The sequence below is a fragment of the Notolepis coatsorum genome (genome assembly GCF_963971535.1).
Source record: "Notolepis coatsorum genome assembly, chromosome: 5".
Taxonomy (NCBI): Eukaryota; Metazoa; Chordata; class Actinopteri; order Aulopiformes; family Paralepididae; genus Notolepis; species Notolepis coatsorum.
Window position 1 is genome coordinate 192,033,010 of NC_140169.1, and position 22,894 is coordinate 192,055,903.

At 48.5% G+C, this 22,894-nt stretch overlaps 1 protein-coding gene across 1 annotated transcript in view; it reads right to left on the reverse strand.

The window, feature by feature from the left end:
• cryl1 (crystallin, lambda 1) overlaps window positions 1–22,894 on the reverse strand; it is a 140,109-nt gene that overhangs the window by 58,450 nt on the left and 58,765 nt on the right. The window contains exon 4 of the mRNA XM_084314525.1: window positions 12,075–12,236. Within this exon, the coding sequence (XP_084170651.1) occupies window positions 12,075–12,236 (162 nt within the window). The remainder of the gene's footprint in view (window positions 1–12,074; window positions 12,237–22,894) is intronic.

Consider the following 22,894-nt stretch of genomic DNA (forward strand, 5'->3'; position numbering starts at 1 on the left):
TGTGTGTGTGTGTGTGTGTGTGTGTGTGTGTGTGTGTGTGTGTGTGTGTGTGTGTGTGTGTGTGTGTGTGTGTGTGTGTGTGTGTAACAACCTGTAGGTGAGTTATTGTGCTGGAGCTATCGATGTCTCCTAGAGCTCAAGCTGTGAAGGCCTCTCTAGCAGGTGTGTAAAGTAGAACTGAGAGGATTAAACAGTCACCTCTCTCTCTCCCACAGACACACTAACGCATGTGAGAGCATATACACACGCACGCACGCACACACACGCACACACACACACACGCACACACACACACACACACACACACACACACACACACACACACACACACACACACACACACACACACACACACACACACACACACACACACACACACACACACACACACACACACACACACACACACACACACACACACACACACACTAACACAGGTAAAGATGAACTTGTCTCTGTGGGTGAGTGTGTGTTTCAGGGCTGCTGTGATAAGGGTGGAATGTGGTTTGGTCGTTAGGGTCAGACACTAGCAGGCTGAAGTCCAGAAGGTGTCACACCTGAAGACCTGAAAATGTCATAAAATGTCCCAATACTGGAATAAGAATTAGCTAGGCTATCTCTCGGGAAGGACACGCTGTGCTTCTGGCAATTTCCAAATGCTTTGAAGATTGTGGAAGAGCTGGGCCATCTTGAGAGACTAGGTTACAAGTAATGTGAGACACAGAAAATGACTGTCTCGTTTGTAGACTAAACAGCTAAATACTCCCAGACTAAAAACATGTCCACCTACACCTATAGGTGGAACATGACACTAACAGGACACTAACACTACCCAGGGTGAGGACATGACACGCCATGGAAAAATATAAGGTCTGGTTTATCAGAGTGTTAGTGGTACTGATGTCTGGTTTATCAGAGTGTTAGTGGTACTGATGTCTGGGTTTATCAGAGTTGTTCTGAAGGGCCAGATTAACACTGAGAATCTACATTTTATTGTTTTATATAACTTGTATATTATTTATATATATAAGCTATATCCCTTTAAGCCTCCGTTTGAATCATAGCATTATTCGCTTTCCTCATTGGATAATGCCCTTGACGTTGGCGGCGCCAAGAATCGCGCCCCTCAGACAAGTTCAAAGACGAGTCTGGACAAGTTGAGACATGCCTGGGGCCAGCGCATTGATTCCAGACAAGAGCTTCGGCTGCGCACTAGAAAGCCCTCTAAGTATATATATTGTGGAAGGCGCAAACAGTAGCAGTTCGTCCGAAGTAATGCAACAGCAGTAGTTGAACCTAACGTATTGTGCAGTTCGTCATTACAGTTAACGCAGTAACGTTAACCCAGTTCGTCTAGTAGCAGAGTCAAGTTCGACCTAACTTAACGTGAAGTAAAGAGTCGTCATTTAGTGTGAATCGTATTACAGCAGTTCGTTCGGTGTGCAGCATTAACAAGCAGTTCGTTCGTTTAGTAACTAGCGTGAACCTTAGCAAGTGTGTGTGGACTTAAAGTAATTAGTGCCAGAACATGAGGTGGACCTAGCAGCAGAACTATTGGACATGTGAGCATTGGAACCTACCGCGGCGATATTGTAGAACCATTATTGGTGGATTATAGTGACTTGTGGAAACGTCGTACCGTGGAGAAGAGCATCGTTAATACCATTGTCGTTTGGATTTAACTACCCTGAAGATTCTACATCGGGCTAGCTTCGGGGACGAAGCTGGCTGGCTATCATCATTGCTATCGGGCATTGGATTACAGCTATTACCTTGCTACCGAGCACTTGGATTATAAAGACCAGATCCGTATGAGAACCCCTTTCTTCAAGTTCAAGTTCAAGTTCAAGTTCAAGTTCTTTAATAGTTGTCATACAGAAGTACAGAATACTTTCATACAAAATGCTTCTTACTGTTACGCTCCAGAGACTGTGCTAGACAAGATAGTATCAAATAACATAATAACATAATATAGCATGAATTTAGAAGAAGAAAATGAGGTCACAGTGTTCGGTATAGACATATGTACAATGTTCTGAGTTACCATATAATATACAATACACAATACTATGCAGTGTACTAATGTACAGTACTATCTAGTGCAAAGCAGAAATGGGATGAGGTACAATTTTAGGTACAATTTACAGTAAGGTGTACGAGTTGTAGTGCAATCCTTCATCCATAAATATAAAGTGTGGGGAGTGGGTGCTACAGTGTGTTTATTTAAAGTGGGTGTGTGCTATAAGTGTGTGGAGTGGGTGCTACAGTGTGTTTGTTTAAAGTGAGTGTGTGCGTGTGGATGTGTGTGCTATGTGCGTTTGGTGGTTGTTGTTGTGTAGTGTTCATTCATTGTTCGTTTAGCAGCCTGATGGCCTGGGGATAGAAGCTTCTTCTGAGTCTTTCTGTGCTCGCCTTGAGACTCCTGTATCGCTTGCCTGACCGCAGCAGTTCAAAGAGGCAGTTGTTTGGGTGACTGGAGTCTTTAATGATTCTCTTAGCCTTGCCCTTGCAACGCTTGTAGTAAATGTTCTGGAGGGTGGGGAGCCCCCCTCCAATTGTGCGTTCGGCTGAACGTGTCACTCTTTGTAGTCTGCTTTGGTCTTGTGCAGTGCTATTCCCAAACCAGGAGGTGATGTTGCCGGTCAAGATGCTCTCTATTGTACATGAGTAGAAGTTCTTAAGGATCTTCTGGCTGACTTGGAACTTCCTTAGGCGCCTGAGGAAGTAGAGGCGTTGTCGTGCCTTCTTCACAACACTGTTAATGTGTGTGGTCCATGTCAAGTCCTCGGATATGTAGGCTCCGAGGTACTTAAAGCTGTTGACTCTCTCAACCGGTGCCCCGTCGATGCTGAGGGGGCTGTAGTCCTTGACCCCCGACCTCCTGAAGTCCACAATCATCTCCTTTGTTTTGCTGACGTTCAGGGAGAGGCTGTTTTCCTGGCACCATCCCGCCAGGACCTTGACCTCTTCCAGGTAGGCCCTCTCGTCGTTGGCAGAGATCAGGCCCACCACCACTGTGTCGTCAGCAAATTTGACGATTGTATTGCTACTCCGCTGAGCCACACAGTCGTGTGTGTACAGGGAGTAGAGGAGGGGACTCAGAACACAGCCCTGGGGGGCCCCTATGTTGAGGGTGATGGATGAGGAGGTGCAGTTGCCTGCTCTCACCACCTGGGGTCTGCCAGTCAGGAAGTCCAAGACCCACTGGCAGAGGTCATAGCCCAAGCCCAGGTCCCTGAGCTTGGCTATGAGTATGGAGGGGACTATGGTATTGAATGCCGAGCTGTAGTCGATGAATAGCATTCTCACATAGTTCCCCTGCCTCTTGTCCAGGTGTGATGCTGCTGTGTGCAGCACATGGGATATGGCGTCCTCCGTGGACCTGTTGGGGCGGTATGCAAATTGCAGGGGGTCCATGTTGATGGGGAGGGAGGAGCAGATGTAGCCCTTTACTAGCTTCTCGAAGCACTTCATGGCTATGGAGGTGAGAGCTACAGGGCGGTAGTCAAGTGACCAGCCTGAGTATCCGTATATTCTTCATTCCTCTGGAGCTTACAACTCTGTGGGAGGATATCACCAGTCTCCAGCTATACCCTCGTTTGCCCACTATATTGCCATCTCACGCCATGCGGCGTCCGGTCTAGTATACTTAGCCTAGGAATTATTCATTCCCACTGACTTTGCTACTCTCTGACTTTCTAATATCATTCGCCATAAAAGAGCGACCCAGTAATTATCAGTTGTATCTTCTGCATAATAATAAAATACTGTAAATGATATCTCTTTGTCACCGTGCCGTCTATTTGAGTGTCTGCCATAATAACTGTACTGTCTGGCAAGTAATAATAATAATAATAATAATAATATGTAGTAGTGGTTTAATCTATCACAATCTTTAATACAGTCAGGGTTTTGTAACCCCTCAGTTACAATTGGTCCTTCGAGCCGGAGGCTATCAGTAATACTAATCATATTAATAGTAATATGGCCAGCGGCGGACACTCTCCAAATGGCTCTCCCAAACTAGAACGCCCTAGGCGTCAGCGGCAGCCCCCTCCACACTTGGAGGATTACGCTGTAAATCTACCTCCTAGCTTATCTAAAAAGACGTTAAGCATGGATAAAATTAATAGCTTAAGTATGCCCAACCTTATCGACCTGTCGGCCCCACTAGTAGAGACCCAAGCTGGTTTAAGCGAAACTGACTTAGCTCACGGGGGGGACAAACGGGACATGACTTGACTATGCCCAACGACCACAGCGCCACCGAGATAGACCTCGGAGCGCCAGAAGATAAAGACCGCGCCTCCGAGATGGACCTCGGAGCGCAAGAAGGTACAGAACGCGCACCCGAGATGGACCTCGGAGCGCAAGAGGATAAAGAGCGCGCCCCCGAGATGGACCTCGGCGCGCACCAAAGAAAAGAGTACCGCGCCTCCGAGATGGACCTCGGAGCGCGGGAGAAGATAAGAAACAGCGCCCCCGAGATGGACCTCGGAGCGCGTAAAGAGAACAGGTCAACGCCAAGCCCTGTCAACTCCAGATCACCATCATCAGCGGCATCCCCAAGCGAGGCCGACCAGAGGCTAGCGCAAGTCCTGATCGCCACGCTGACAGCTTCAACCGAAAGAGACCGCATCCAGGGTGAGCGCGACCGTCTCCAAGCGCAACAACAGAGTGAGCGCGAACATTCTGCAACGGAAAGAGAACGTCTCCAAGCGCAACGACAGAGTGAGCGCGAATATTCTTCAACGGAAAGAGAACGTCTCCAAGCGCAACGAGAGAGCGAGCGTGAACACATCAGACTGGAAGAGAGGCGCCTCCAGACTGAAGAGACCATGGAGCGAGACCGCGCCAATGCACAGCGTGAGGCGGAACGAGACCGTCTGCAGGCGCAGATGATGGAGCAAGTGCTCCAGAGGGCGACTCCCCACTCCTCCACCCGGAGCTCCCGGATATCATCACGACACGGGTCGAGGGCACCTTCCCCTCCCCGACCAATCTATACGGGACCCAGCCAACGGGAAGAACCTGCCTACGTCGCCGAGAAACTAACCAAGAGACTTCAAGGCCTAGCGGAGGACGAGGGAGGACATCAAGCCCACACGCACGAACCCATCTCGGACCAGGAGGAACAGTACAGCCCCGACCTCAGCCCCGAGACGCTGCGTTACGAACCCCCGACCCAACCCAGGGGTGAGTTTAATTAACAGTCAGCACCGAGGAGCAGTACCTGGGGGCCCGGCCTCTGGTTCCCACCCAGCACTAACCCACGACCCCACGTATGGGGAGACTCGCCAAGGAGGCCTCTCCCCCTACGCGCATCGGTGTCACAGCCATCCATGGCATCTTACATTGGGACACCCACATTCCCAGACTTTACGCGTGAAGACAGAGCGCAGTATACTGAACTACGCATGTGTTTAGAGACTATTATGTCCGAAGTACAGGACGAGTCCTACAAATATGCCATCCTCCTCAAGCACCTTAAAGTACCCAGAGCGCACAACATAGCACTGGCATATTCTAACTCAAGGACCCCCTACTCTGATGCCCTGGTGGCCCTCGACGCGCGTTATGGACGTACATGGGACTATGTAATTCAAGAGATACGGGAGATTGAACGCCTCCCCCCAGCTAAAGACAATAGAGCCCTGGATGACCTATCCATTAAAGTACAATGCCTGGTAGGGATGCTCGGGTCACAGAAGGAGAAGGGGATGTATGAGTTATACGCCAACTCCAACGTGGAGCGGATACTAGAGAAGCTCCCCCCAGCCCGCCAAGAATGTTTTCGGCGGCAAAGAGACCACCGCGACCCCCACGGCCGAGAACAATCCCTCCTAGACCTTGCTGACTTCTTAGCCAGGGAGGTCAGCAGTCTACGAATAGACACATTCGCGTGGGGTGGCTCTAACCCTAAAGATGGACCGAGAAGGTTTAAAGACAACAGCAGGCCCGTCACCGTGATGCACCAGGCCGAGTCGGTGCCGCGACACAAGAGCCATAACACCCCCCCCGCGAAGGGCAAATGGAAGATCGCATGCCAATATTGCGACCACGAACACTGGCTATCTCAATGCGACGCCTTTAAGAAGTTGACCGCCGAAGAAGTGAGTCAGTGGATCAAAGCGAACCGCCGCTGCTTCCGCTGCGCGCGCAGCCACATGGCAGCTGAGTGCCGCCTGAAGAAAAGGTGCGGCAAGTGTGACGGCGCCCACCTGGAGGTCCTACACGAGAGCAACAAACGGAGACCCGCACCACAAAGCAGCTCGAGAGCAGAAGTCCTATACATAGACCCTGCGAAGAGCGGGAGCTCCCGAGTGCTCCTCAAGGTGGTCCGAGTGCTCCTGAGCTACGAGGACAAGGTCCTGGACACCTACGCCGTCCTCGACGACGGGTCAGAAAAGACTCTCCTCCTCGCTTCCGCCGCAACCCAGTTGGGCCTGCGGGGTACCGAGGAAACAATGACAATCCGTACCATTCGGCGAGACTTAAAAACAATAAAGGGTGAAAACGTCTCATTCACTATAGCAGCGGTCGAGCAGCCCGAGAAGCGGTACAGCATCACCAAGGCGTTCACAAGCCACGACATAGGTCTGTCACGCTATGACTACCCCATCCCACAGCTGATGGAGAAGTACGCGCACCTACGCCGACTGCCTATACCGCTCATCGACGGCGCCACACCGACCCTGCTCATAGGCTCCGACCACGCGGACCTCATCGTCCCAACGGACGCGTCCACATCGGACCCAGAGGCTGCCCAGCCGCGGTCAAGACCCGACTGGGCTGGACGCTCCAAGGCCCTCTCTCCGAGCCTTCCAACCGACCAACGTCCACACGCTGCCTCTACACGAAGGTGAGCGACCAAGACACTACCCTCTTGCAGCACGTCGAGAGACTATGGACATTAGACTCGCTGCCATTCAAGAACGAACGTAAACTAGTTCGCTCCAAGGAAGACAAGTACGCCATAGCTCTTCTCGAGCAGAAGACCAAGAGGGTCGAGGTCGACGGAGTGCTAAGATACGCGACTCCACTCTTGAGGCGGGAGGGGATGCCCACCCTGCACGCATCAAAGGAAGTGACACAGCGCTATCTACAGAACACCGAGCGGCGTCTCGCCAAAGACCCCCCTCAAGCAACGATATATCGCGCCGAGATCGACAAGCTGATCACGGCTGGACATATAAAGAAAATCGACGACCACGAGGCAGACCAGACGACTGAATCCTGGTACGTGCCCCATCACAAGGTCCACCACAACGGCAAGAACCGCATCGTATTTAACTGCAGTTATCAGATTGGACTACAGAACCTGAATAACTTGCTCCTGCCCGGCCCGACACTCGGCCCCTCCCTCCTCGGCGTACTGCTACGTTTCCGCCAGGACAAAGTAGCCATCAGCGGCGACATCAAAGGAATGTTCCTACAAGTGCAACTGATGGAGGAAGACAAGCCCCTGCTGCGGTTCCTGTGGAGAGAGAGGATCGACGATGAACAACCCTCAATCTACCAATGGGAGGTCCTCCCATTCGGCACCACATGCAGCCCATGCTGCGCCACGTTCGCGCTACAGAAGCACGTGGCCGAAGACCCTGGAGCCGACGAGGAGGTCAGACACAGCGTGGAAAGGAGTTTCTACGTGGACAACTGCCTACAGAGCGTATCTACGCCAGAAGAAGCCGAGAGCCTCTTACTGAAGCTACGAGCCTCCCTGGTCAAAGGTGGATTCGACCTCAGGCAATGGGCCAGCAGTGACCCTCAAGTACTCCGCAGCCTCCCCCCAGAGACAAAGGCAGCAAGCAGCGAGACCTGGATGGCGACCACCCCAGGTGAAGCACAGGAAATGACATTGGGCCTCGTCTGGCGTTTCAGAACACTCGCAAGCCAATACGACCCGCTGGGGTGTATCCTACCTTACACCACTCGGGCGAAGATGCTGGTGCGAGAACTGTGGGACAGGGAGCAGGGCTCGGACGACCCCATGCCCGAGCACCTGGCTTCCACCTGGAGAGAATGGGAGGGAGAACTCAACTCACTCCAAGATGTGAACATTCAACAGAGCTACTTCCCCCCTACAGTGCGGCTGGAGACGTGTCAGATAGACCTGCACGTCTTCAGTGACGCCTCTGAAGTGGCTTACGGATCGGTGGCTTACCTGAGAGCCCGAGAAGAGGGAGGAGAAGTACATGTAGCCTTCGTCCTGGCCCGCTCGAGGATAGCTCCCCGCAAGCAGCAGTCGATCCCGCGTCTAGAGCTCTGCGCAGCTCTGGTAGGCGCGCAACTCACCACGCTGATACAAAGTGAACTCACCATAACGGTGCGAGAGACAATCCTGTAGTCAGACTCTATGACTGTGCTCACTTGGATCCAGTCCGACTCCTGTCGGTACAAGGTTTTCGTCTGAGTCCGAGTCACCGAGATCCAAGACCTAGTAGGAGCAGTACGTTGGAGATACGTTGACACCAAGCAGAACCCAGCGGATGTCATCACACGGGGGATGTCCTTAGACGACCTCACACGTCCTAACCCTTACAGTGACGGTCCTGAGTTCCTCAAGCTCCCGGAGAAGTGGCCTACCCCCACACCACGGGAGGCGAGTCAAGATGAAGCAGAGATCAAGAAGTCTATGTTCTGCGGGCTGACGCACGCCCCGGCTCCAACGGACCCGAACCTAGACGACTGCTTAACTCTTGAGAGTGCTCAGAAAAGGACATTCTTGTGGCACCACCCTGAGGTTCCCCCCACCACAGACCTTGACGCATCGAACTACAAAGAAGCCGAACTTCTTCTGCTAAGGAGAGCCCAAAGAGACTCATTCCCAGAAGAACTAGACTGCCTGACAGGGGAAAGGCCAGTCCCCTCAGACAGCCGACTTCTCACCTTGGCCCCAGAGCTCGACGCCCAGCACCTCATCAGGGTGGGTGGTCGATTGAGACGGGCCCCGGACGTGACTGACGATGCTAAGCATCCCATCGTCCTCAACAGCCGACACAAGATAACCGAGCTGATCATCCAGAAGTACGACGAGGTGGTGCACCACGCGGGGGCCGAGAGAGTCTTCGCTGAGATCCGACGACGCTTCTGGATACTCCAAGGGAGAGAAGCAGTACGTCGCTTCCAACGGACTTGCCTAACCTGTCGCAAGTGGAGAGCACAGCCTAGTATCCCGATGATGGCCGACCTGCCTCCCTGCCGCCTCCGACTCGGCGAGAGGGCCTTCCACTCCACAGGCGTGGACTGCTTCGGCCCATTCAACGTCAAGAAAGGAAGAGGGACAGAGAAGAGGTGGGGCATTGTGTACAAGTGTATGACCACCCGAGCTGTTCATATTGAAATCTTCCAAACCATGAGTACGGACTCATTCCTCATGTCTTTCCGGAGATTCCAAGCCCGGAGAGGAAACCCATCCGTGTTGTTGTCCGACCAAGGGAAAAACTTCAGAGGAGGAGACACAGAACTGAGAGAGAGCTTCCTGGCTATGGGTGAAGAACTTAAGACCTGCCTCGCTCCCGCTCAGATCACATTCCAGTTCAACCCCCCGAACGCCCCTCATTTCGGGGGAACCTGGGAGAGAGAAGTCCGTTCTATAAAGACTGCTATGTACACCGTACTTGGGGCCCAGACCGTGGTTGAGGAAGTCCTGATGACAGTCCTCACGGAGATCGAGGGCGTCTTGAACTCTAAGCCCCTCGGTTACGTCTCAAGTGATGTAGCAGACGTCGACCCAGTCACCCCAAACTATCTCTTGATGGGGCGGCTGGACCCTGCCCTTCCACAGGCGGTGTACAGACAAGATGAGATGAACGGCCGGAGAATGTGGAGACACAGCAAAGTACTGGCCGACCAGTTTTGGACCCGCTTCCTCCTCCATTATCTACCATCCCTCCAAGCCCGTCAGAAGTGGGTAAAGGACAGGGACAACCTGAAAGTGGACACAGTCGTCATGATAATAGACCAGTCACTACCCCGAGCTACGTGGCCGGCCGTCCGCATGAGCAGAGTGATTACTGGTGCCGATGGGAAGGTCAGAGCGGCAGAAGTCATAGTCCAAGGGCGGACTTACACCCGACCTGTGGCGAAGTTGATAGAGCTGCCGGAGTTCCCTGACCCCCCTGATGACGACCATGACCCACTGACTTTGTAGAGTGCTCCGACTCCTCACAACAAAGTATGGAGAAGTTGACTGGACCCTAATATTAATCTGGGCTCCCTTTACTAATTAGGTGCAGACTAATTAGGAGGCGGCTGTTCTGAAGGGCCAGATTAACACTGAGAATCTACGTTTTATTGTTTTATATAACTTGTATATTATTTATATATATAAGCTATATCCCTTTAAGCCTCTGTTTGAATCATAGCATTATTCGCTTTCCTCATTGGATAATGCCCTTGACGTTGGCGGCGCCAAGAATCGCGCCCCTCAGACAAGTTCAAAGACGAGTCTGGACAAGTTGAGACATGCCTGGGGCCAGCGCATTGATTCCAGACAAGAGCTTCGGCTGCGCACTAGAAAGCCCTCTAAGTATATATATTGTGGAAGGCGCAAACAGTAGCAGTTCGTCCGAAGTAATGCAACAGCAGTAGTTGAACCTAACGTATTGTGCAGTTCGTCATTACAGTTAACGCAGTAACGTTAACCCAGTTCGTCTAGTAGCAGAGTCAAGTTCGACCTAACTTAACGTGAAGTAAAGAGTCTTCATTTAGTGTGAATCGTATTACAGCAGTTCGTTCGGTGTGCAGCATTAACAAGCAGTTCGTTCGTTTAGTAACTAGCGTGAACCTTAGCAAGTGTGTGTGGACTTAAAGTAATTAGTGCCAGAACACGAGGTGGACCTAGCAGCAGAACTATTGGACATGTGAGCATTGGATCCTACCGCGGCGATATTGTAGAACCATTATTGGTGGATTATAGTGACTTGTGGAAACGTCGTACCGTGGAGAAGAGCATCGTTAATACCATTGTCGTTTGGATTTAACTACCCTGAAGATTCTACATCGGGCTAGCTTCGGGGACGAAGCTGGCTGGCTATCATCATTGCTATCGGGCATTGGATTACAGCTATTACCTTGCTACCGAGCACTTGGATTATAAAGACCGGATCCGTATGAGAACCCCTTTCTTCAAGTGACCAGCCTGAGTATCCGTATATTCTTCATTCCTCTGGAGCTTACAACTCTGTGGGAGGATATCACCAGTCTCCAGCTATACCCTCGTTTGCCCACTATATTGCCATCTCACGCCATGCGGCATCCGGTCTAGTATACTTAGCCTAGGGATTATTCATTCCCACTGACTTTGCTACTCTCTGACTTTCTAATATCATTCGCCATAAAAGAGCGACCCAGTAATTATCAGTTGTATCTTCTGCATAATAATAAAATACTGTAAATGATATCTCTTTGTCACCGTGCCGTCTATTTGAGTGTCTGCCATAATAACTGTACTGTCTGGCAAGTAATAATAATAATAATAATATGTAGTAGTGGTTTAATCTATCACAATCTTTAATACAGTCAGGGTTTTGTAACCCCTCAGTTACAAGAGTGTTAGTGGTACTGATGTCTGGTTTATCAGAGTGTTAGTGGTACTGATGTCTGGTTTATCAGAGTGTTAGTGGTACTGATGTCTGGTTTATCAGAGTGTTAGTGGTACTGATGTCTGGTTTATCAGAGTGTTAGTGGTACTGATGTCTGGTTTATCAGAGTGTTAGTGGTACTGATGTCTGGTTTATCAGAGTGTTAGTGGTACTGATGTCTGGTTTATCAGAGTGTTAGTGGTACTGATGTCTGGTTTATCAGAGTGTTAGTGGTACTGATGTCTGGTTTATCAGAGTGTTAGTGGTACTGATGTCTGGTTTATCAGAGTGTTAGTGGTACTGATGTCTGGTTTATCAGAGTGTTAGTGGTACTGATGTCTGGTTTATCAGAGTGTTAGTGGTACTGATGTCTGGTTTATCAGAGTGTTAGTGGTACTGATGTCTGGTTTATCAGAGTGTTAGTGGTACTGATGTCTGGTTTATCAGAGTGTTAGTGGTACTGATGTCTGGGTTAGTGGTACTACTGACCGGGTGGGAGACGATGCAGCGACTCCTGCTCTGGACCCGAGTGAAGACGTTGCTAGGCAACAGACAGGAAGTGGAGCTACTCAAGATCACATCCTCTCCGACGTGACTCTCTACAGCCTGGAAGACACCCTGTTTGGCCTCCAGCTCCTCAAATACACTCTCCTGGAAACACACACACACACACACACACACACACACACACACACACACACACACACACACACACACACACACACACACACACACACACACACACACACACACACACACACACACACACACACACACACACACACACACACACACACACACACACAAGAAAATAAATACTTAGATGAAAACATTAGGTACATTTTCCCACTTTGGTCAGATAATAAGACAGCTAGGAGTTTCACTGGGAGAGCATAACGCTTGCAGAGGTTCATGCTATCTCTCCCAGATCCCCTCCCTGCTGAACAGGTGCCCCGACCAACCAGTAGGAGTCGCTGTTTGCAATGACCGTCCAGGACTCATGCCCCACTGGCTTCCCACCCGCAAACACTGCCAATTGTGTTAGTAGGGACGACTGACCACCACTGTACCACTGACAGCTGGATTCGAAACCAGAGTCTCTGCAGTGGTAGGCGAGTGCTCAGGTTAGCTACCCAGCCGCCCAGTAATTGCAAAGTTTAAATAGGTCCTTCTGCATGACTGTATGCCAGAAAGACAATTTTACAGATTTGTCAAATAAATTTGTTGACAAAGTCCTACGACTAGTGTACAATGTATGTTTGTTCATTGATGTGACAGTGCCTGGCAACATACTGTTTGTTTTATTTATTTATTTTTAATTTATTTTTGTGTTTGTGATTTGTCTTGATGTGTATTTGTGAAACTATAAAAACATAAAATAAAATATATTAAAGACAAAGTCCTACGACTATTAGCGGACTAAGTGTCCTTTAGTCAAGGCCCTAAGGACAGCCCTAAGAATCAAGAATCAGAATCAAGAAGTTTATTTGTCACATACATACCAGGGCATACAGTTAAATGCGGGTGGTCATGCCTGCATTGATTGTGCAATAATACAATAATAAAATAGACATAGAAAAAAAAACAGGTAAGACATAAGATGATAAAAATAGACATGCTAAATTCCTGAGAAGGCACTGGTTCCTATGTACACTACAATACAATATACAATTTTAACTCTATCATTATGTTATGCTTACTATATCTAAACCAGGGGTCAGCAACCTTTTTGACATGGAGTGCCTGTTTGAAATATAGTTGTAACTAGTGTGCCTCAACAATATTCAATGCATCGTAATTTTTTTTTCTGATAATCAGGTATTTTTAATGATAATCTTTACATCATTATTGTTATTGTTATTATTAACAATATTATTATGATGGTTGTATCAACCCTAAATCTGAGTTGGGGGGGGGGGGGGGGGAATGCAATGCAGACAAACAGCTGCATACAGTGCGACCATTTCACTCACATTTGCCCATTCATTTTTGGACACATCACACACCATCGGTGTGTGTACTGTACGTGTGCTGTCATAGCTCCACCTACAGGCCTAATGGAGAACACCAGGAGAACACCAGGATGTGAATGGAGGGTGAATGTGATGTATATCGTGTAAATAAGTTTTGATTGATCGCAAGACTACACTGTAAAAAAAAATAGTAATAATAAGTTACCAGAACTTAAAAATATTGAGTTCAGTTACTGTGCATTAAGGTTTTCAGTTTTCAATCCATAATAAGTTAACAGAAAAATAAGTACACAACCACATTATTTCAACCTAATAAAACTATGTTTATTGTCATTGTTTTAAGAACACAAGTTGACTTGGTAATACTCACATTTTGAGTAAAAAAAAATGGCTTTTAACATGTGCAATGTTCAATGAAATAGAAAAATAAATAATAAAAATTGTTGATTAATCCCACTGGTCACAATGGTGACCGTAATAATAATGTTTTTGTTATAAGGCTCTGCAAATGTTACTGAATGATGTAGCAATGTATTTCCAGCTCAATTGAAATAATAAACAAATAAAGTATCTCATTTAAATATGTGGTAGTAAAAAGAACCTGTGGGAGGATTTCAACAAGATAAATGCGACAACAGTGCAAAATATTTCACTATAATATTTCAGAGCAAAAAAAAAAAAAAAAAAAATCAATTTTTTTTTTTTTTTTTTTTTTTTTTTTTATATTATATACTGCTGCCCCCTGTGCCTATGCAAATGCCCCCGCGTGCCTATGCAGGCACGCGTGCCTAAGGTTGCCTACCCCTGATCTAAACTATACTATACAAGAACCACATCTGTTCTTTCCTTAAAATGACTTTTATATTCCCCATTCCTTTCAAGTGATTTTTCTGTTTTGTTTAAAGTGATTGTTTAAAGCGGTTGCAGTGTGTGTGTGTGTGTGTGTGTGTGTGTGTGTGTGTGTGTGTGTGTGTGTGTGTGTGTGTGTGTGTGTGTGTGTGTGTGTGTGCTCATGTGTACGTGTGAGTGGAGAGTTCAGTGTTCAGTGTTCTGATGGCCTGGGGAAAGAAGCTGAGCCGGAGTCTCTCTGTTCTCGTAGCGTGTGTCCGTAGGCGCTTGCCTGGCCGCAGCAGCTTGAACAGGCTGTTGTTGGGGTGGTGAGGGTCTCTCATAATTCTGCAGGCTCTGGATTTGCACCTCCTGTTATATAAGTCCTGCAGGGGTGGTAGTGCAATACCCGTAGTATGCTCTGCTGAGCGCACCACTCTCTGTAGGGCCTTCTTGTCCTGTGTCGTGCTGTTTCCAAACCAGGCAGTGATGTTTCCAGTCAGGATGCTCTCTACAGCCCCGGAATAGAAGGAGTGGAGTATCTTCCCCGATACTCTGAACTTCCTTAACTCATTCAGCGCCGGGGATTAGCCTCATCCTGTAGTAGCTACCGCCACCGCTGTAAACGGTGGGAGTCGCTCACCTTGTTTGCAGGGCTATAACTATTTAAATATTATAGCTATGGATGCAATACTATGGCCCATTTGACATTGAGTATCTATCGTTCAAGATGTGAAAAAGGAATATTTTATATACCGTGGTGAATATAAGTATGGTTTTAGAGCGGTTTAGGGTAATTCCTGGGAGGCTAGTATTAGATGCATATTATACTTATTCCATTGGCATTTCGTCCCTATACACGCTACAATAAAAAATTCAAATGCATATGATCGGTATATTATGTTCCATCATGCATGCATGAAGGGGGGGGGGGTCGTTTCTGATTAATTGATTGTCAATAACGGCATTCGTTAGTACAACAGCATACGCTGATTAGGGCGATGGCTATGAAAACAATGCACAAGCAAGCTGAAATTGACGTTAAATTGCTCTTACCTGTGGCCGATGAGATTCCAAAAGAATATTCCAATCATTTGATTGCCATCTGCTAGATCGCATATGTCCATTTGGGCCACGACATAACCCCCCACAGCATAATGAATCAGGCGTCCCGAAAGCGATTCAATGCGATCGGGGAGACCCCTTGGTCCAGGCTACTCGAAAACTCCGCCCGGATGAATTTCAATGATACACAGCCACATACACAGAGTCACAAAGGGAGTGCAACATCGGCCGCATACCACCAGGCTGCGGTATTGTACTTTTGCGATCTCAGAGTCATTCCATATGGTCCTTCCTGGATGATTTATGAATGGAAATGGCGAATAAAAGAAATAACGATCAAATAACGTACAGTATATATACGTGGTTGGCGTTATTCGATTGACGAACAAACACGTATATATGCGTGGACGGCGCTGTTTCGCTTTTTTCACCACAGAATCTATGTGTGTTGACCATGTCAGGTCCTCTGTGATGTGGACTCCCAGCCAGGTACTTGAAACTGCTCACCCTGTCCACGATAGCCCCATTTATCCACAGTGGCGTGTGTGTCCCCTGCTGTATTCTCCTAAAATCCACAATCAGCTCTTTGGTTTTACCAATGTTCAGGAGTAGGCTGTTATCCCGGCACCAGCGTGCCAGTTCATCAACCTCCTCCCGATAGGCCTTCTCGTCCAGGACCAACGCTGGGCCTGGACATTAACCTCTGCCTACAAGCACAAATCACCAGTGTTGGTTATGGGCAATGCTGCTGATATACCAAGGTTTCAGTATCAGTGAAATTCAACAACAATAACAACAACAACATGGCAAGACAGAGAAAACAGCATACACTGTTGTCATTCAAGATGTCATCACTTGTGTTTCCTGAAAACGAGCTCTGACAATTAATCAAAATAGTTCCACTCCTCTTCCTCTCAAGGCTATGCAACAATAACTGAACCAACCAGTTTGCATTTTTCCCACGGCAAACATGCATGCCACCAGGGTTATACCGTTACACCCTGTGTTTGCAAAGGAGTGTCTGTACAATGTAATGTATATATACCGGTAATTAGTTATGTTTTTGAATGACCCACGTCATATCAAACAGCAACAACTGGCTGGGCAGGGTTAGCATACCTGACGCGTCAAGGCACAAAGTGATGTCGCTCATTAAGGGTAACATGACTTAGCAAATACATGTACCGTGCTCAGGCAGGGTAACATGACTTAGCAAATACATGTACCGTGCTCAGGCAGGGTAACATGACTTAGCAAATACATGTACCGTGCTCAGGCAGGGTAACATGACTTAGCAAATACATGTACCGTGCTCAGGCAGGGTAACATGACTTAGCAAATACATGTACCGCGCTCAGGCAGGGTAACATGACTTACCAAATACATGTACCGTGCTCAGGCAGGGTAACATGACTTACCAAATACATGTACCGTGCTCAGGCAGGGTAACATGACTTACCAAATACATGTACCGTGCTCAGGCAGGGTAACATGACTTACCAAATACATGTACCGTGCTCAGGCAGGGTAACATGACTTAGCAAATACATGTACCGTGCTCAGGCAGGGTAACATGACTTAGCAAATACATGTACCGTGCTCAGGCAGGGTAACATGACTTACCAAATACATGTACCGTGCTCAGGCAGGGTAACATGACTTAGCAAATACATGTACCGTGCTCAGGCAGGGTAACATGACTTACCAAATACATGTACCGTGCTCAGGCAGGGTAACATGACTTACCAAATACATGTACCGTGCTCAGGCAGGGTAACATGACTTACCAAATACATGTACCGTGCTCAGGCAGGGTAACATGACTTACCAAATACATGTACCGTGCTCAGGCAGGGTAACATGACTTACCAAATACATGTACCGTGCTCAGGCAGGGTAACATGACTTACCAAATACATGTAACGTGCTCAGGCAGGGCAATAAAGTCAAATATCACACCACAATGTTTTTATTTTGACGGTATAATGGCACTTGCTTTCCAGTAGAATTTACAATGTGATATATGTCTTTATCTTGTAATACAGTTGTCATGGTGCTACTTCATTCAAAATGGTCTATTTCCTTTTGCTTTTTATTTTTAATACAGCTGCAAGGAACACTTTTTTTTATCAACAATATGTATATTTTTACGATATGTATACAGTATGTCATGCATGACGGTTTGACCTTTGCATGGATACATTTGGTATGCCTGCTTGCCATATTCTGCACCTTCTTTCATCTACAGCATAATGGAAACTACAGGTGTATACATATTGTTGTTGTTGTTGTTGTTGTAGTTGTTGTTGTTGTTGTTGTTGTTGTTGTTGTTATGCTCAGGCCTAATAAGTGAGAGATATTGACTGAAAGGGGTGTGGGACAATATCTGCACAGCATAGTATTGTGATACTTTCCCCTATGATACTGTATAAGTGCATCATGGTCAGTATTGGGATATTTTCCACAGTGGTCAGAATCTGGATATTTTCTCTATATGAGTACATTTGAAACTCTTTAAAGGTATAATCGTCAAATAGCAACGTGTATGTTGTTCCCGCTTGGCATTGCATTTTGTTTACTTTTTGTTTTGGTCTGACGTAGGGATGGGTGATTAATCAAATTAATATTTTTATTACGATTTTGTCTTCCCACGATCATGATAATCGAGATAAAACGATTATTCTGCCGCATGCCGTGTTGCTCTTTTTGTTTTCTTGTGTTATTCCAAGGTAAACCTGAGGAAGAGCGGTTGTGTGTTCTATGTGATCTTGGAGTTGTGGAAGATGAATATCATTTTGTTTTTTATTGCACCTTGTACACCGATTTGAGGAGGGCTTTATTATTATTATTTTTTTTTTATTATCTTTTTCCCCCTCCTTTTTTCCATCCCACTGTTAGTCGTTATGCCAATTCCCAACCCCCTTCCTGGTTGTTGCGCACCCCCCCCTACTGTTGGTCCGGGAGGCCGGAGACTGTCACATGCTTTCCTCCGACACATGTGCAGCCAGCCTGGCAGCGCAGATTCTCACCGGGAGAGTGTAACGTGTGGAAGGTCACACTACCTTTCTCCAGATCCTACCCTCGCTGTGCAGGCGCCCCGACCAAACTGTAGGGGTCGCTGTCCACAACGCCCAGGACCCACCCACGGCTTCCCTCCCCCTAACTCAGCCAAACGAGTTAGTATAGCGATCAGCCCAAGCCAAGGCAATGCTGACTCTCCGGGAGTCGAGGAGGAGGGCTTTATTTGAGAAAATTCAATTTGTAAATCCGGATTTGTTTTGGCAGTCTGAGAGTTGTATGTTGAGTTGTTTTTTGTGTGTGGAGGAGTTATATTTCGTTATAGCCTTGCACTCTGCTCTATTGGAACTGTCCCTTTAATCATATGCTATCATGAAAACTTTCAACCACATGCACGCTCCTCACCTGCCTGGCCACGTCCCACATCCGCTCACACATAAGCAGGGCCATGGCCATACTACCAGCTCCTTCCCTACTTTCACCACTGTGAAGTCTGTGTATAGCACCTCTTCAAGTTCAGTGCTTAAAGTAGTTAGTTTAGTTATAGGAGCTGTGTTTGCATTGTCTTTTGTTTTTCCCTCTCTCACTAATTTACGGGAGAAAGAAAGGATAATGTCGTCACCACCGGAGAATCTAGAGGATTATTCTGACCTCCACCGGCGCTTCACATTTGGGCTTCCTCGGGGCGTAGTGGAGCTTGCCTGCTCCACGTTTGTGGCAGGCAGGTGAGCCTCAGCGGCGCCCGGAGGAGAGTGCACGTCGCTGGGCAGTTCCCCCGCCAGTGTTGCTCTCCGGCTGTGCAGCTGGATATTATTGGCGCGAGAGGCAGTCGGCTGACCGACAGTCTCTCTGGGTGGGTGGTGTCTTGCGGCGCGGGCTCTCCACCTCTGCTCGATCACGTCAATTGGCGGTGAGCGGCGGGGACGGACGGTCTAAACAGATGTGTCAGTTGTGCGGGGTCGGCTGCTCAGGCATACGGCCCTGCAGAACAGCCGGCTCCAGGCGAGGATTCCTCTATTACCTCTCCATCACGTCCGAGATACAGTAACTGGCTGTTAGCCTGTAGCTAACCATTAGCCGGTAGCTAAACCGTTGGCCTATGGCCGGCCGTTAGCCTGTAGCCTGGCCGTTAGCTTGTAGCTAGCCGTTAGCCGGTAACATCCTATGGACAACTGGGATTGCATGGAGGGGACCGGGAGTTCTTGTTTGACGCCCCACGAAGACAGAGGCTTTGTTTTCCTGGGAGCCCCGATTCCGAGTCTGGGTTCAAGTCCCACCTCTGAGGAAGGATGCCCACTGCCATCCACACTGGACGTTGGCCCCCGCCTATCAAAAAGAAAGTGGGTTGGCCTCCCGGCGCGAGGGATGCAAGCTTGCATGTTTTTTATCCGCTGCCGACGCCACTGTATCTCTGGCAACGCCGTCCTGTGAGGGAGGCGGGCGTTGTCTGCCTTTTTTCTTTGGGTTAAAGAAGAGGCAGTCGGCTATCTGGAGTGACCAGGCCTGCATCGCTTTTCCCCACCTTACGTAGCTTCAGTAGTAGCCGGTAGCTAATAGTGGGCCTGTAAGAGCTAGCCGTTAGCTTGCTGCTGGTCGTTAGCCTGAATACAATTGCTGGCCATTAGACGGTAGCTAACGGTGGGCCGGTAAGAGCTAGCCGTTAGCCGGTAGCTGGCCGTTGGTTGGTAGCTAATGGTGGGCCTGTAAGGGCTAGCCGTTAGCTTGATTGCTAACCGCCTTGGAGTTAGCCATTAGCTTGTTGCTAACAGTTAGCGTTAGCCGTGGGGAGGTAGCGGGCCCTGGACACTCTGATTCGGCGTCATCTCTGGCAGAGGATGTCGTCAGCCTGCACCACGGCCGGCCGCAGGATGTGGGCGAAACTCCGGGGCAGGACGCCAGCCGTCGCCACTACTGGCCCCGCCAGCAAGAGGCCTCGACAACGAGGTGGACCAGCCATTGTTGCGGACAATCATCCTGCGCCCGGGGGTCAGGTAGGACACGTTACCACTTATGCCCCACTCTCCCTCCCGCCCCCAACATTTTTTTTGGTTGATAACACAAGGGGTCCCTCCTAGGGGGCAATGTTTTTGTTTAACAAAACGTGTGTGTACTTCACTGTATTTTGGGGGATACGACGTGTGCTATATAAACCCACAGCTACAAATGCTGGGGGCGCCTTCTTGCTTGGGAGTTTGTGCAGATTTCTCTGAAATATGCTTGGTTGCTGTTGTGTATAACTTGCAAGGCCTGTGTTCTAGCACTTAGCCAGGGGCTTATGTCCCTTCTCTCTACCTAAGCCAGTGTTTTTTCTTACATGGTAAGAGTGAACTTGACGGCTTCATTGTATGATGAGGGTTGTGTGTGTTTCATGAAATACTTTTTTAGGTTCAAACGTAGCATTTGAGTCCACAACTGGTGTGCTATTGTTAGCTTACAGGGTTGTACATATGTAGCATGTGAACCAAGGACTTTTTTAGTCCTTCTCTTCAGTATGTTATTTTATCTTTGCTTAAGGGTAAAGGTAAAAAATTGCAGGTGGCAAGTTATTTTTTTCCGCACATAAGCCAGAGCCGTGGATAAAACCAGTTTTTTTACAGGTTGGCGTGCATGATGTAAAGCTTTTACTCTACAGGTAAGTATGTGCTTTCATGTAGCGCGCTATGCAACTGGTGTCACGGCTCTGCTTTTTTATGGCGTCATATCAGGGGTGAGGTGTTGAGGGGGGTGGACAGAATAAACCTCCCCCCCCGGATATAGTTATATCCTTTACAGTCTCCCTGATTAGGGTGTTCTCTCTCTCGTCACAGGGAGGGGGGGGGGGATTTCCCTGTCTCCCACACCAAATTAGGATAGGTGGGACACGGGATTCCCCCGGCCATTTGAAGACGTCACAGGCGCATTTTCTTATTGGCCAAGAGACATGTCCGTGAGTTACAGGGCCTGTGCTACAGACCGCTGTCATTGTAAAGGATAGGTGATGCAATGCAGTCGAGACTATTGGTTCTTCTGCTCTGCTCCCTACCAGTAGTGTATATTGGGCCGTTTTGAGTTTTCAGAGCCTCCTCAGAGAGTTTCAGAGCCTCCTCAGAGAGTTTCAGAGTCTCCTCCTCAGGGAGTTTCAGAGCCTCCTCAGAGAGTTTCAGAGCCTCCTCCTCAGAGAGTTTCAGAGCATCCTCCCCAGGGAGTTTCAGAGCCTCCTCAGAGAGTTTCAGAGCCTCCCTCTCAGTGAGAGAGCCTCCTCAGAGGAGCCTTCTCCTCAGAGAGTCTTAGTCTACTTAGTCCAATTGTTACATGAACCTTTTTCAATTGTTTTACTCACGTTGAGGTCTCACAGCTGTCTTCCCCTCTTACATAAAGAGCAGAATTGACGCGGTTGTTATTCCCAGGCTTGTCGTATAAGAGCCCGTGTCTGTGTCTCTAGTACCGGCTTCCTGCTGCTCGTCCCAGACAGCGAGGGGAAACATTGTGGGGCTCTTTCTTGTTAGAAATTCGCCGTCACTGTTCTCGGGTCCTTTACGAGCATACACGCTGTTTCATAAATCAGCGTTTGGTCTTACAAGACCGATCAGCGCTGGCCCAGGGTGTTTTTCAATGATTGAATCAGCTTTTTGGGACCGGTGCGCCTTGGTTGCCCAACATCATAAAAACTGCGTTTTTTATGCGGTCGGCTGGGAAGGAGATTTTTGTCTCTACCGAGCGCCAGTGCACTAGGTTACTTGAGGACTCACATACATCTCTGGGGGGAGATGACGGAGTAGATCAAACATTGGCAGGGGGGTTTCACGCCTGTTAAGTGGGCCACCGGGAGCGGTGTGTTCGCGTACTGACCGTCTTGGTGGCGCCCTCTGTGATGTTTTGGATCGACACGCGTACCTACCCCCCTCTTAGGACTGGGGGCGGCGGCATGACAAGGGCACGGGACTTGTCCTGGTCGCGCCGGACCGGATCAGTTTAACCCGTTGTCCGCCGGGGCGCAGACAAGTTCTGGTACGCCGAAGGACCCTGAGCTTTTACGGGGGGGAAATGCCTGGTTGGGCCGGACATCACAGGGGTTGATGTGTGTGTCATATAGATGCCACTACGAGTTGCCCTTAACAGTGGTGTAGGCGCCGTAATGGAGGTATCTTTATTATGATTCAGTATTCTAGTTTTGTTGTATTATTAGTTGTACTGTCACTTTAGGTGGTGGGCGTGCTCACAGGGGTGTGGCGCTAATGGGAGCGTCTTATGGAATTTCATTCACCTTTTCACGTTGACAGTTCACAGAGGTTGACAGTTCTCGGAAAGAGGGGGTGAGAGTTAGGAGAGCATATTTTCTTTTGACCGCAATAACGCAATACCGCAAAGTGCAAATCGTATTTTGTTTGTCTCATGATGAAGCGACAGAATAAATGCCTTAAAAGTATTTCCTGGACGTGGAACGGA